This window comes from Gouania willdenowi, chromosome 16, assembly GCF_900634775.1.
Source record: "Gouania willdenowi chromosome 16, fGouWil2.1, whole genome shotgun sequence".
In the NCBI taxonomy this organism is placed as follows: domain Eukaryota; kingdom Metazoa; phylum Chordata; class Actinopteri; order Blenniiformes; family Gobiesocidae; genus Gouania; species Gouania willdenowi.
This window is the reverse complement of record NC_041059.1, coordinates 16,473,305-16,488,847: the sequence shown is the minus strand read 5'-3', so window position 1 is coordinate 16,488,847 and position 15,543 is coordinate 16,473,305. Positions and strand designations below refer to the sequence as shown.

Below are 15,543 nucleotides of genomic sequence, written 5' to 3'. Positions count from 1 at the left end.
AGTAGAATCAAGAAGCAGATTTCCTGGCAGTGCTCTCTGATACTGACCTGGATGCATCGAGGTCACTTGATAGGATTCAACTGCTGTTCCATTTATAGACGTCTTAAAACCCCAGTTGGCATGATCTACCACCAATGGAATGTAACAGCATGATGTATTTATTTTCAGCTTATACTACATGTTTAATAATGCTAATACTTTATGTAGTAATCGTAAAACATAGAGATTTCTGTTCACCAGGAGAGAGTGCTGTTACTCTATGTTAACCTACCAATAGTGTACGACAGACCTCTGAAAAGTAAATATAATATACTCTTCTTCTTATACACATTTTTATAAGAGTGAACAGGAAACCACCTGGCATCTCATCTAGGTAATTTAACTTTATTTAATTTTACACTATTAGATTAACACCTTTAAAGGTATCAAATGACACTATTTGCCTCACAGCAATACATCATTCAAATGCAATATTATCTTATTATCTTCTGATGTTGCAGATGCTCAGAGCTGAAGCAGCTAATCCAGAGTTAGGCCACAGGAACCTTTTCTTATTAAAAATAAAAATACATTTGATAAGATTAAAGATGACGCAGACATTTCTGAGGTTGTTTTTCTTAAACATGTTTTATTGCATGCAACAGAGATTTATTGTGATAGGGTAGCAGCTTATAGTGACCTGAACAGCCTTCATGGACGTCACCATAACGGCAGCTCATCATCCCTACAGGAGCCAAATTATAGTTTGAGTTAAACAATTCTGATATCAGTAAACCATGCTTGTGTTTTCTTGTCATTTCTAAACAAAACTTCCACAAAACCATCCTGAAAATGACATTAAACATGCTGCTGTAAAGCATTGTAATCACACATGATTTTCACACCTCTGTACACTCTTATTTTACAATTACAGAATTTTTGGAGTAGACTTTATAATAAATTTGATCAAATAATGACATACAGTATGTTTGATGGATAAAACATACCTGATGTTGGGCACAGGAATTTTCTCTGCATTTTCTTTCAGTAACAGATCAAAAATAACTGGAGTGTCCCTCTTTCCATACCTATATTAAATAAAAAGTAAAAAAAAAACATGAAAACTGTACACATGGCCCATTTTTCATCTTTTTTTTTTAAATAACTGAGTGTCAGATAGTAGACTAACCTCTGTCTTGTGATGAGGTTGATGTAGTGCCTGAGTGCGGTGTAATATTTAGCGAGCTCCTCGGGTGCTGCTCCTTCCTGGGGACTGGAGGGCTTTGGTGGGTATGCATTGATGCCAGTTTGAATAGAAAGCAGCAGGCAGAGAGCCAGAACAGAGAGCATCATCACAAAGTTGAAGCCGAACCTAATAATCAGAGGGGAAAAATAGTCAATATAGCATTAAAAGTCACACACAAGCATCATGATATAAACCCACAATCTTACACTTCTCCACCCACTTTCAAACTATTCATGCTTTAAATAAAAGTTGAGAAATAAATAAATGTCTGTTGCTTACTGCTCGTGGTGTCCAGCTCTGGATGGTTTTCTCGTTCTCTGTACCTTTGTTGGATTTCCAACATTGACTGTTTTATACAGTGTGCTTTGTGTGTGTGGGTGTGTGGGTGGGGGTGGGGGGGTGGGGGCTTCTCCTGTGAAATATCTGTTGCCTCATTATTTTAGTTGAACCCTCGGTGGCAAATCACTGAGGAACTGAAATATATACTGCAGTCAAACTAGTAATCAGCTTCTCTGATTAATTGAGATGTTATTACGATGGGAATGGGTTTTATTTCAAGTATGAAATTGGTAACATTGGTAACAAAAAAAGAGCTAAACTATCCACAATGTAATCATTCAACATGCATATTTACTATAAAATCACATTATTTTCACCTTATGATATATCTAAAATTTCCAACTCAAACCTGTTGGTGGTATACTGACTCCGAGGGGTAATTCTGACTCCAAGGGGTTTTATAATCACAAATTCCTGGTGACCCCATATACTTTTTTTTTTTTTTTTTATAGAATTTACTTTTGATAATGTTTGTTTACAGTGCACAAAACACAGAGTAGCCAGAATTAGTGTCAAGATGTACCAGCTCAGATATTTCTACACTGCATTTTATTTGAACTAAATTTGTATTTGAGACGGTGAAAGCGTAGAATACAGTTGTTCAAGATTGTGTGTGGTGTTAAATTGAGTAAGAATAATACAACGTTTAAAAAAAAACTAGGTTTTTAATTAGTAATAAAAGAAGAATTATTACTAGACATTTCAGGTGACCACATTTGAATTCCAGGCAAGCCCACATGGGGTCATGACCCCAAGGTTGGAAAAGGAAAACCACTGGGTTATACTGACTCTGAGGGGTTATACTAACTCAGAGGACTTCGGTTTATTTATCCTCACTTGCATTTTCTTTGGGAAACACAGTTTGTCTTGTTGTGTTTTGTTTGCACTTACCTGCTTGTCTTAATGACTGACAATGAAAATGAAGAAAAATAAACTACATTTGATCAAAATTAATATTTCTTGTCACGCATTTATATGATGCATTGATTTTTTTCCTGAGGAAACTTTTGACATGAGGGAATAAACAAGATGTCAGGTTGTAATAAAGCAAAGACGTGGTAGTTCAACAGAAATATAGTCTACCAATCGAATTATTGTCACACTGGGTTTCTACAGGATAAATTCATCATTTGATGATCCATCTTATTCACTAATTAAAAAAAGTGGGGGGACAACGCCTCCACTTTAACACCCACCCCCAAACAATACTAACTTTGACCAAACCAACAAGTATGCCTCCAAGTTGCAGCAATTTCTCCAATCAAACAAACCTCTTAACTATAAATTTCAGCCAATACAGGGCAAAGAAAGTTTTCATCTCCTGAAATGATCTAAATGATCTGACAGCCACAATGGGAAGTGTTTTCTTTGAAGAGCTGAACTGAAAGCGATGCTCTGTTAAATTACAGTCACGAGAACCCAATTTTGGAGCAACATTGTGGTCCGAACAGGAAGAGTACAAAAAAAACACACGTCTGTGTTCAGTTTATGCAACGTATCACTTACTCTTTATTGTACATCAGCTCCCAGCAGTTAAAATGACTTCACTTTTACAGAAAGCAAAACATTGAAACACATTCTGAATTTTTATTATTCAAATAAATATTAAAAACAAAACTTATCCTGCTTTTTCTCTATAAAAATCTGATAAAAACCTATAAGAGCCTTCAGTCTTAATTCTTCTATCACTGATACTACTATGGTCTCTAGGGGTGTTGAAAAAACAATTGATTCAGCAATATATCGCGATATTACGTTGTGCGATTCTCGGATCGATTCAAAATGCATCCATACCGAATAAAATATATTTCATACATAATGTTCTCATGAAGGTGTACACATTTACAGATTAGTTGTTTATTAAGTCATATATTGAAAGAAAAATCACAACAATCGCCTTATACTTATCGGGATGTATCGTATCGTGACACGAACTGTATCGCCAGATGCCAGGCAATACCCCCCCCCCCCCATGGTCTCTATGATGCAAAAGTTAGGATTACCTACATATTTTAGTCAGTGTGTTTAAATGAAAACAAATCATTAGTACAACCAGAAATCATGCATGAATCATGATAGTTTTTGAGGCCTCTGTAATAAAACAGCTGATTGACGGTCCCACGGGTACCTTATAAACAATCTATGGTGAGGTAGAAAAGACAGTCTCAGAAGTGTCATAACAAATTCAGATGATGTGCTAGAGCTACCCTACCCATCCAACTACTATGTGATCTATTAGATGTCATTTTCTGTACAAGAACATATAGCTCTGATTTTTCACCTGTCAAGTTGATTGACTTAAAGAAAAATGGTAATTTCTGGCATTTATTTATTTAAAAAGCAAAACTTAACGTTTTTTTTTAATACTCTATCGTATAATTAAATACATTTTATTTATTGTTGTTGGTCTACCACCGCCTTTTACAAACAGTAAATAAGACCATCATAAACTCAACTTTTCAGATATTTAATAATCTGTAGACATAAAGTGTAACAGTGATAAACTGATTAGGTTTTCCTTTCAAATAATTCATTTCATCAGGCATTCACTGAACCCCAAAGATGATCACATGCACTCATTAAAAATAATATTCCACATTTTTGTATTTTCAGTACATACGAAGCAAGAGACTGTGTTCAATGTCTGAACTATTTTCATGAATACTGAACACATTTTTTTCATTAATTAAAATTTTTTTAAATGTTGTGGTGGAATGAATAAATATTGCAAATCCAAACGCCAGGAAATAATTGTTATAGAATTATGATAACAATTTTAAAAAAATAGTCACAGGATGTGAAGGAAATTGAACAATTACTTTTTTTTTTGGTGTTTAATTGTAACAAGTAGAACAACATCTACTGTATACAAACATGGCTACAATATGTATCAATGCAGGCTCTGCTGTGTGAATAGATAGTATAATATCATCATTTAAATTCATCTGCCAAACAATAACACAGAATGAAAGAAAAATACATTCTTCATTAATCAATTTTCACCCACTTTGCCCAGAGTAGGTTGTTTACCTTCTCATATTTACAGTAAGAACACATGATACATCATAGAACTGAGAATGAGGGAATTACATGCACACATGAGGCCAAATCAATGCTTTTAAACCGTATGAGAGGCTTTCTTTGGACCTTCACAAGCACAGAAAAAGGAGAAAAAAGTAAAACCTACACAGAAAAACCACTGCACGGAAATTAAGCAGACCACACCCCCAAACACAAACACACAACCTTCTATGTCATGAAGTCAGCATTCAATGTGTGAATGGTATCATTTTGTGAATTCCAGATCTAACACAAAATCTTCAGGTATAGTCTCAGCGGGAATCTTCTTCAGCTGCTCGTCATAAATACTGAGAGTCCACAATTTATCCAGTTCATACGTTTCTCTGGTCTGCGGCAGCATGAGGTGCATCACCATGGTACCTGTGAATACCAGACATGTGACCAAGATACACCAGGATAAATGGAATATTTTACCCACTAGTAAAAATCAGGAAGTTACATACCAAAATCAATACACAGCCAATCCTCTGCATCTTTTCCTTCAATTGTGGCATTTGGATCTGCTTTGGTCTTTAAAAACTTGTACTGGAGGAGGAGAAAAATTTTGTATAAATTTTACAAACAATTTCAGGTCACACACACACAGACATGTAGCAAATAGATTTTTTATTTTTTACCACTTTAATGGCATAAAGTGCCATTGCTCGGAGGTGCCTGGGTGACACGCCACTGGCAACAATGAAGTACTGGGCATATTTGATGTGTTCTGGTACTTTGATCACACACAGGTCTACAGCATTTTCCTGACGGAGCAGAGACACCAGCACGTCGATGTTAAAAGTCTCTGCTGGCTCTGGAGGAAAGAAACAGCAGCAACAAGAAATCAATACTAGTATATAGTTAAAATTTAAAAGATAAGATGGGACATACGCACAGTAGAATAACACATTATTTTAACGCATTGACCAGCCAGTGTTAATAATAGGAAGACATTTTCTGGACCTTTTCTAGGTAAGCATAGTGTGCCTATGATTTTTTCACCATGTCAGGGTGGCCAAGTGGTCTAAGGCGCCTGACTCATGAATTCTTCCTTCCGCTGAAGTGAGTTTGAATCCCGCTTTTGTCATATACATTCCACCTTTAAAAATACATATACGAAAAAAAATAAACATTTTAGGGTATTTTCTGGGTTAGTGATAGGAATAGGGTTAGGCACAGGGTTAGGGCTAGTGCTAAAATAAAATGTTTAGCAGAGTAGCTAAAAAGAAATATGAGCTAAAATAAAACTGACGGAACTTTAAAGCTGATATCCGGAGTTTCTAAGAAATCTATATTTATGTATATTTCTTTTGAAATGCGAAAAAATACCTAACTAGTTTTTTACTATGGTCTACTGCGGTGGTCATTCATATACAGTAATGTATTACGTTATAAGCCTCCTTCATTCTATAGACCTCTATACAAATGGAAACGATCACCAATAGACTTCCGTACGGATAGAGGGGGAGTCAATTGCTAAGTTTCCGTACGAAAAGCCACGGCCTTATTATTACCCAATTGGTTACATACATTTTAACCATCAACATTTTATCTACAATATTCTACATTTGAAAAAATATGTTATATATCGGAGATTTTAGATATATTCCGATTAAAATCCGATATTCGTTTTTTGGCTAATATTGGATCGGGACACCCCTGTAAGATAGATCGATAGATTTTTATTGTCATTGTACAAAGTCATAAAACAAAATGTGTTGTAGCTTGGAATGGTGTAAGACACGTAAAAAAAAAAATGGAACAGGAATAAAATCCTACTAAATCAAAATTAAATTAAATAATTATAACAGGAACAGAGGTATTTTAATGCGTTCCCTCGCAATTTTGTTAAAAAAAAAAAAATCTTTATCTAAACTCAAAGATCCATCATTGTTATTAAAAACCTTGCTAATGTTGATTTTCTAGCTTTTTGTTCATTTTATAGTTCCTCTTCTCTTATTTCTGAGTATTTATTGCTGCTGTAATGACATCATTTCCTCCCATTGTGTGCGACTAGGAACGTATTATCTTGTAAATGACGGACATTTGAGCAGCTTGTGTGTGTTTCCAGTCTGTTACTCACTGTGACTGTGTCCTGTGCTCAGTAGATGTGCTGAGCCATGGCTGCTCTCACACAAACTCCTCCTGTGATCAAACTGGGTGAAGTTTACAGGAGCTGCTGACAACGGGTTCAGCCTATGAACAGCTCTAATAAAACATGTCTGATTTAACACGGACCCTCCTCTGAACGCACACCACAGCAGTGTGTTAGAACGACTCACTGTGTTCATCACTCTAAATAACATTACTACCATAGAACAGTGTAAACACACAAACACGAGTCTGCCAGGAAACCGGAAGTGATCATCGACCTTGATTCCTGATTGGTCAGTAGTGAGCGTGTACTCTGCACACACAGATGAGTAGCGCCACCTATTGGCCATAAAGGGCATCACAACACTGAATAAATCAGTCCTCCATAACATTATGGCCACTCCTAACCCTCTTGACGGATTAAAACAGAGGCTCGGGTCTTGACCCTATTTTGTTATCTCAAATGTTCTTATAGAATTAATTTTTGATCATGTTTATAAGTGTGTTACAATTACAGAATAGCCAGGATTAGTGCACAAAGTGACAAGTGTGCCACCAAACTAGATTTAGATTTGACAAAGTTTAAGTATTGAATACAGTTATTAAATATTTAGTGTGTCATGTGTATTTTAAAAAACTATATATATTCAAATACAAATTTAATCCATTTTTAACGAAGATTTTTGTTTTAATTCCAGGAGACAACACATGGGGTCCTGACCCCAAATTGAAAAACACTGGATTAAGATAAATTGAATTTGTTCACCCATTAACCAGATTTCCATGTATGGGTTTCCTTATAAACATGTATTTGGTTACATGAATATCCTTTTAATTATTATTAATATAATATAGTTGTTTTTTTTTTTTGTTTTTTTTAATCATCAATATATGTAGTTATAGTCAATGCCAGAGAGTTTGGCCTACTCCAACAATGGGTGTCAAGTTGTCATCCCACTCACAAATGTTTTACAGATACAAAGAATTGTATCTTCAATTACAAAAACAAAAAAATGAAAACAGGCCATTTGTGCATGGATCTGCAAATAAGAAAATTTGTGGCAAAAGTTGTGCAACAGTGGCAACATTGTGTCAAAAGTCATGTAACAGTTTTTCATCAGGTAACAGCCAAAATGAAAAGAAGAATAATAATTGTTTTTTGTACTTAATAACATCTACAATTTCATAGATTTTTTTGTAACTTTTGTTAGCGTTAAAACATAATTTAAATGAATTAATAAATTTAGAGCTAGATGTTGCAGATTAATCAGCACATTTTTCTAATTAAAACGGTGAACCTGGAGAACAATGAGTGTTTACAGACGTATTGATAAATTCTTATTTTAATGCATCAACTAGTTCAGTGAAGTTGACTCTTACTATGATGGTAGGAGTTAGCCGGCGAGATATTATCGGCTAACACTTTCTGGAAATTTGGTTTTAAAAACTACAGTTGTTAAACATGAATGGATATAAAACCAGTAGCTTTCTAGGCTCTGATGGCTGAAATTGAACTGAAAGTCATCTTTAAAATATCAAATGATCCTATTTACATCGTTTCTTGCCATGTGGTTCCTAAAGCAGCAAGTATGTTTCAACATGTTAATAAAAAAGGGGAAATAACCAATAATACAATTGTTGCTGTAAATCCTGCCTCTTGTGTCATTATAATGTACATTGCACAGTGCACTTAATATTAATGTCATTATCTATATTTGTGCAATAACATTACAACCTTTACTTTTGCAGACAAATGTTGATTTCAGAAGAAAACAATAACACTTTTAGGGTCAACATTTCTTTAATGTAATCAACAATGTAGCCCGAGTGGTCCCCTGAGATAATTTTGTCAGTACAGTACATTGATTTATAAATCCAAGTAGGTATGAAAAATATTGTAAATCTGCACACATTAGTTTGATGTGGTTCTTTTGCATTTTTAGCCCTCATTCGTTTGTGATTCCATCATCACATTTAATCTCAAACCCACGGGTATATGGTCTGTGAGGCCAGCCAGTTGTGTGATGAAGGTCATCTCTTCAATTTCCTGGAAGAAAGAAATACAATCAGTTTAGAATGCATCAGAGGTTTCCTTAGCACCCTAAAACTTTTGAAAAAAAAAAAGATTAAAAAGAAAAGAAGTAAGACGAAGACATTTACTGTTCTGTAGTTGTTTGAAATGGAGCTTTCACGGTAGAGGATGTAGTCGATTCGGCGTCCGATCCACGGCTGGTCGTCATCTGGGTAAACCAAAGCTGTGCCTGGTGCAGGAACAGGAGGGGCAATGTACTGCTTTCTTAGCTCCTCACTTTCTAAACTCCTACAAACACACACACAGACACAAGAGACACTGTAAACTGTCAAATCACTTTAAGTGAAGAATTAAAGTCCACCATGTTCTGCTGCAATTGTTTGATTACAGAGTGTACCTTTGGAGATTTTCGGGGGTGTTAACTTCATCGTCATATAAAGTGGGCTGCTCCAGCAGAGTGCCTTAAAGAGCAAACCACAGCTTGTCTAAAAACATGTGAACTTTTGATGTATTCTGTGAAAATATGGTGTTACAAACCGATAACCCATGGCTTTTCTTTTCCAGGTCCTGCTCTGCACGGGTCTCTGTATTCATTAAACAGGCAGTGATTCTGCTCCAGAGTGTCATCTGTACATAACAGAAATATATGGTGAAATACTTTTAAATATATTCAACAGCATCAACATAAGTTTTAAAATGCATAACCGGCAGACGAATCCGGGTTTATATGGCAAAGTATTCTCACCAGGTGAGCAGTTGTCAAAGTTGAAATCACCACAGAGCACATCAAAAACAACCTCCTCATCAGGTTGCCTGGTAGCGGCTTGGAAATCTCCGATCCACTTGGTTACCATGTTCAACTGCTCACAGCGAACTTTCCCTTCCCCTGGCAACAGAACATAGGGAAAACATCATTAATTTATACTTGCAATTTCAAAGAAATACTACTGTTTGTGATTTTATTAAGAGAAAAAATGATAAAAACTTGCCCTCTGGTGCATGAAGATGTGTGCAGTTAAAATAGCCAACCACTTTTTTCTGTTTCTGATTGGGTCCAATTAACAGCTGAGGATTTAAAAAAATAAATACATTTACAGACAATTTTTTTTTTTGCTGTTTCACCAACAAACAAAAAAATCTGTGTTTTTTTTTTAATGAATTTTAACTGCAGAATATCTGGAATGCTTTTACGGGATAAACAGTTCTTCAGCTTGAATTAAAGCCAATTTTCTAAAAGGTTCACTTACGCCAAATCAATTTCACAATTAAATTTTTTTTAGAAAAACTAAAATTCTCACGGTTTTCCATCATCGACAGCCATATACCTGAATATTAGGGGTGTGTATTGCCTGGCATCTGGCGATACGATTCGTATCCCAATACATAGGTCACGATACGATACAATACGATATATCCGGATATTAAAGTATAAGGTGACAATTATTGCGATTTTTCAAAAAATATGACTTAAGAAACAACTAATTTGTAAATTTGTACACCTTCATGAAAAAATTATGTATTAAACATATTTTATTGGCATATTTTACACTCAAAACATTGGCTTTAACATGCCATGTGCCAATAACTTACACTCTGCCTATGGCTTTTAAAACCAACTTTGACTTTAGTGCAACTTAACTGAGGTAAAAGCCTAGAACAACAAATAAATGCAGAAAGTTAGTATTTTCTTTTTAGATTTTATTACAAGCTGGTCAACATGCCCAGGTTTCAGAGCACTTCTTTGTGCAGTTACAATGTCTCCTGCAGTGGAAAATACTTTGCTGGTTAAATAAAAGTACAAAAAAATAACAATTTTTTCATTTTTAAATAACAAAAAAAATTGATATGGATGCATTTGAAAATCGATCCGAGAATCGCACGACGCAATATTGCAATGTCCATCCATCCATCTTCAAACCCGCTAATTCCCGTTTATCAGGGTCGCGGGGTAATATTGCAATATATCGCCGAATATATTTTTTTTTCAACATCCTTACTGAATATCATAATCACCTTGGTAGAAAGGAGACCCTTGGCAGCCAGCGCGTCTTCTCCACGACTGTTGGGAAACCAGTGGTACTCAGCTTCCAGCACTGGATATCGGCTGGCCAGGAAGAGGCCACTATTAAAAAACTTAAAAGTAGAGCAACCACAAGGAGGCTGGCAGGCATACACACCAACGTCATACAAAATGTGTCCAAACACTGGCTTCAGTTCTTTGGCGAGCTTCTGTGCTGCCCTCTTGTCGAAAACTTCTTCTAAGCAAAGTACGTCAATGTTGGAAGGAAACAGAGACGAGACCTCCCAGGGTACGTCATCTTTCTGGCGGAGACCCTGAGAGAGCAAAGCTCGAGGAGCACTGCGCTGACCCGTTTGTCCCTGCTGGTTGGAGTTCTGATTAGAATTGTGTGACTCACTAATAGGCTGTTCGCTATCATCACAGGACACACAAACCACACGACTGCTAGATCTAGAGACATTTTCCACAGCTTGGTCAGGGTGTTGACTTACTGGGATTTGTGCCTGTTGGTCTGTAGGACTATAAGTGGATGAATTTGTGGGAATGTTGCTGTTGGAAGGGCTGAGAGCGGCAACGCTAGTGGGTGAGTCAACAAAGATGCGGATGTGGGGTCGACAAACGCCCTGCACGATGCGCTGTCCAATATCAGCGGCCCTGCGCTGAGTGTGTCCTAGGTTGTTAAAACGGGCCAAGCTGTCAGGAAGCAGACAGAGGTTGGCAGTACCAAAGCCAAATGATGCTTTTCCAGTGAGTTCAAAGCCCCTCAGTGCCTCCTTTTCCAGTGAGGACCCTGGTTCTCTGTGATAGGAAAATGGGCGGCGGCAGCCCTGGGAAGGGGCCCATAGCAGGAAGCCGAGGAAAGCAAATGGGGCTGCGATAAGAAACAGAATAAAAAATGTAATGGATCCAAAGACAACCTTCAGTGGATGAAGATAACATTCTTCCTCATTTCTTTGGATTCGCTCCAAGGTGGTAGACTTGCAGACCGCAATGAGGCGATCAAGAAACCAAAAACAAGGCAGGATTAGGGCCCATCCCAAGGCATGGATACCTGCGACACACCCATTAGGAAAGGGAGACGTCTGCAGGGCCATGACTCACTAAACAGTCAGGGTGAATGATTTGGGAACTTCAACATGTGCCCTCACGACTCGGCAAAATCTCTCCTTCGTGGACTCCATCAGGCGCTGAAACACAAGTGGATGTTGGATCACAACAGGGACTTAGACTTTGCAGATCGGCTTTCTGACGACATGTCTGTACATGTAATTGTGGAAAAATATGACTGCCTTTCTGCATTCCTACAGTCACAGTGTATTATGACTTTTTCTCCACAAGCAAAAAAAAAAAAAGAAAAATACTGTAATCCATCTGTCACCATCTGCCTAGTATTACTACTAACAACAAAAGTAAGATATTACCCCGAAACTATGGCAGGATACACCAGAAGTCAGTGGTTGTGTACCTTTCTAGAGCTGGGCAACATATCAAGATACATGGCGTTTTCCATTTTGGCAATATAGAAAATTACAGTATCGCCTATATCAAAAAATAAACAAAATAATATATATATATTATTATTATTATTATCCATTAAGATTTTATTCAAATTTAATTAATCAAGATTTATTTCGTATATTGCCATTTTGAGGATAAAATATTGAGATATGAGTTTTGGTCCATATTGCCCAGCCCTACACCTTTCTCAACACTTGCACAGCTGCATTTTTGTGTGAAAATCAGATACAGCACTCACACAAAGCGACACAATGGCATCAATGAATTAGATACGTGTACTTCCTAGATATGAGGAAAAAGGTTATGGAATTATGTCAACACACCACTGATTGTATCCATGAACATGTCCGTGTTACCTCCATGTGTTTATTCCTGCTGCATCAGTCAAATGTAGGCCATATTGGTATAAACTGTTCTGTTTATACTGTATTTAGGGTGAAATAATACTTATACAGGCAGATAGATTAGGGATCAAAGGTAACGGTGCTCAGGTAACCTCAAGCTAACATATATATGTATAAAAACAACATAGGTTCTGTGCCATTGTGCATTATTTCCTCAGGAGGCATGAATAAAAAGGGATTGTTCAGTTGTCTAAACACATTCTATGTGTTACAAATCAAAGCGTCCACCTGTTTGGTGGCACAGCTAGCTTAAAACATGCAGCTAACGTGGATGTCTTACCTTTAACACGAACATTTAGACAGTCCGCCAATGGAGTCGCTCAACAAACAAAAGTGTAATCTTCTTTTTTTTAAATGGTGTTTAGCTACCGGGCGGTGACTGACTCAATAATAGCCCGCCCTGTACGGACTGGATAACCGGGTTCAGTGGAACTGTCCCGTATAGTCAGTCAGACTGAGCTGCTCCTTTAGGCCACGCCCACAACCTGCTGGCGTTGTCATGGTGCCAGAGCTGCGCGTCACGTGATCTTACCTGGCGCCACCTCAGCACGAGCACGCAGCATCTGCAAAACAAAGTCCTAAAGTGCTTCTGAACTTCTTATTAGCAGTTATTTATATATTTGTTGGTGTTGCGTTGTCTGTTGAACATTTCCTTTATTTGGGTTTAATACTGTAGTTACACATTTCACTACAAACCTTCTTAATTAATGTATATATTGTGCACTCAGATTAAACGCATGTCTCATTTGGCCATCCATAAAAAAGCTACTTAACATCCCACTTTTCTACAGCAATACATACTTCCTACGATTACTGCACTAGTAACAGAAAATAGCAACATGAAAAATGTCTACAAAAGTACACAAAATAACAAAAAAAAAAAAAAAAAAAAAAGTTTTCAATGATGCACCAACAACACGCAATGACTCGAAAGTACCAACAAATAGTCCCCAATTGACAGAAAAATGACAAGAAATACAAAATTGTTTCAAAAACACACTATTTGGCAACAAAAATACACAAAAATAACTCTAAAAACACAAAAGGACAGAAACATGTCAATAAAGTACAGAAAATAACAAAAAACACAAAAATATTTTAAAGATACACAAAATGACAACAAAAACACATAAAACAATCACATAAATACACAAAATAACTAGAAAAACACAAACAAAGATGCACAAAATGACCAAAAAATTCGCAAATCAACAAGAAAGTACAGAAGATAACTCCAAAAACGCACAAAGATATAAAAGATACAGAAAATGACTCATGAAACATACAAAATCACAACAAAGACACATTAAACAACCACTTAAACACACAAGAACACATACTGTACAAAAGGACTCCAAAGAAGCACAAGATTACGTTAAATGACAAAAAAATTGAATTTGAAAAAATGGACAAATCAAAAACAAAATGACAAGAACACACAAAATACTAACAAAAGCACTTCCTGTTCAGATGTTGAAAAGAAGAAGTCTGTGTTTCAGTGTTAGGGTGAATTTGGAGAAATGACCTCAGATCGTCATCACTGCAGCGTCTCCAGCAAACCTGAGCCTCTCAACCTCAGTTTATTAAGATTAAATCAGGGTTTTCGCCTTTAATTGGCCATGTAATGTTATTACATTAATGGTATTTGTCCTCTGCATTTAAAGCATCCCTGAGGAGCAGTGGGCAGCCATTTTGCGGCGCCTGGGGAGCAGTTTGGGGTTAAGGGACTTGATCAACATCCCACAGTGACAGCCCAGGTGAGGCTTAAACCGGCAACCCTCCGATTACAAGCCCAGCGTCCTTAACCACTAGGCCACCACTTTAGATTAACTGTCTAAACTTTTTTTTTTAAAATGTGATGTAATATATAATTTTATTGATTTTAGTATTTTAAATCTGTAAATCTAAACCAACAGGAGTGTCAGCACTATTTGGTGAGACATAAAGATAAGAAAATGTTATTTTAACATTTAAAAACATATTTTTAATTGAGAAAGACCATATACGTTTGTGTTTATTCTACCCGTCACATTACACTTTCATTTCTACATTTATCTTAGATTCATGTATTTTGTCCCATTACATTACGACCACTATTATCTTTTAATTCCCTTTTTGCTGCTAAATTTAACCCACACTGGTTGAGAAATGGCCATCATTAGACATTTGAAGGTGTGCTGTGGTATCTTCTTTATACTTGTTTCTGCTTAGTGAGTGCAGTGTATGAAATGTTTTAAAGATTATTTCATACACTGACAACATCCAGCCATGATCCGACAGTGGGCGGAGCTTCCTTCAAGAAGCAGCCCCCCTACCCCCGTCTCCTCCTCCTCCTATCTCCTCAATGACAGCACCTTCTTAAGCTCCGCCCCCAGCCTCTCCACTGGGGGCGGAGCTGGGCACTGGGGGGCGGAGCTGGGCACTTACCCAGCATCGGCCGCCCTGGCCTCAGTGTCCCCGGCCGTGGTTCAGATGCAGGGGGAGGCAGCGCGTACCCCTCCCTGGTCCTGCTGGAGAAGAATAGCCTGGTCCTGGGGGGCTGCCCAGTGGGACAGTACGTAAACCAGTCACTGAGAGCCCCTCCTTTCCATCACTCCAGTGCTGCTTACCAGAGAAAACCAAACCAGTATCCCTACCTGTAAGATCACTGGTTTTAGATGTTAATCACCTTTTAATGCAGGGGTTCTCAACCTTGGGGTCGGGAGACACTGGGAGGAGGTCGCCAGATGCCTTCAAGAAACAGACTATTTATTTTTAACTTAATATGACCCCGTTTTTGATTATTCTTTACCAAACTTTCCATATTTTAACTTATTTTCATCACTTTTTTTTGCCATATTTTTGCTCCTTT

The 15,543-nt window shown here is 37.1% G+C and overlaps 3 protein-coding genes across 3 annotated transcripts; all 3 read right to left on the bottom strand.

The window, feature by feature from the left end:
• Positions 1-607: 607 nt before the first annotated feature.
• Positions 608-3,780, bottom strand: LOC114477846 (peptide YY-like). Its single transcript, XM_028470483.1, has 5 exons — positions 3,777-3,780; positions 1,505-1,637; positions 1,169-1,351; positions 987-1,067; positions 608-724 (listed from the first exon to the last, which is right to left on the bottom strand). Exons 1-5 carry the CDS (start codon positions 3,778-3,780, stop codon positions 700-702), a joined length of 426 nt encoding a protein of 141 aa, XP_028326284.1. The 3' UTR covers positions 608-699.
• Positions 3,781-4,290: 510 nt separating this feature from the next.
• Positions 4,291-7,001, bottom strand: malsu1 (mitochondrial assembly of ribosomal large subunit 1). The gene is made up of 4 exons (XM_028471179.1): positions 6,708-7,001; positions 5,263-5,438; positions 5,089-5,170; positions 4,291-5,005 (listed from the first exon to the last, which is right to left on the bottom strand). Exons 1-4 carry the CDS (start codon positions 6,937-6,939, stop codon positions 4,851-4,853), a joined length of 645 nt encoding a protein of 214 aa, XP_028326980.1. The 5' UTR covers positions 6,940-7,001; the 3' UTR covers positions 4,291-4,850.
• A 1,646-nt stretch (positions 7,002-8,647) lies between these two features.
• Positions 8,648-13,171, bottom strand: smpd5 (sphingomyelin phosphodiesterase 5). The gene is made up of 8 exons (XM_028470691.1): positions 12,973-13,171; positions 10,764-11,957; positions 9,740-9,815; positions 9,496-9,636; positions 9,288-9,377; positions 9,148-9,211; positions 8,879-9,038; positions 8,648-8,765 (listed from the first exon to the last, which is right to left on the bottom strand). The coding sequence occupies exons 2-8, from the start codon at positions 11,862-11,864 to the stop codon at positions 8,658-8,660; spliced, it is 1,740 nt and encodes a 579-aa protein (XP_028326492.1). The 5' UTR covers positions 11,865-11,957; positions 12,973-13,171; the 3' UTR covers positions 8,648-8,657.
• Positions 13,172-15,543: the final 2,372 nt, after the last annotated feature.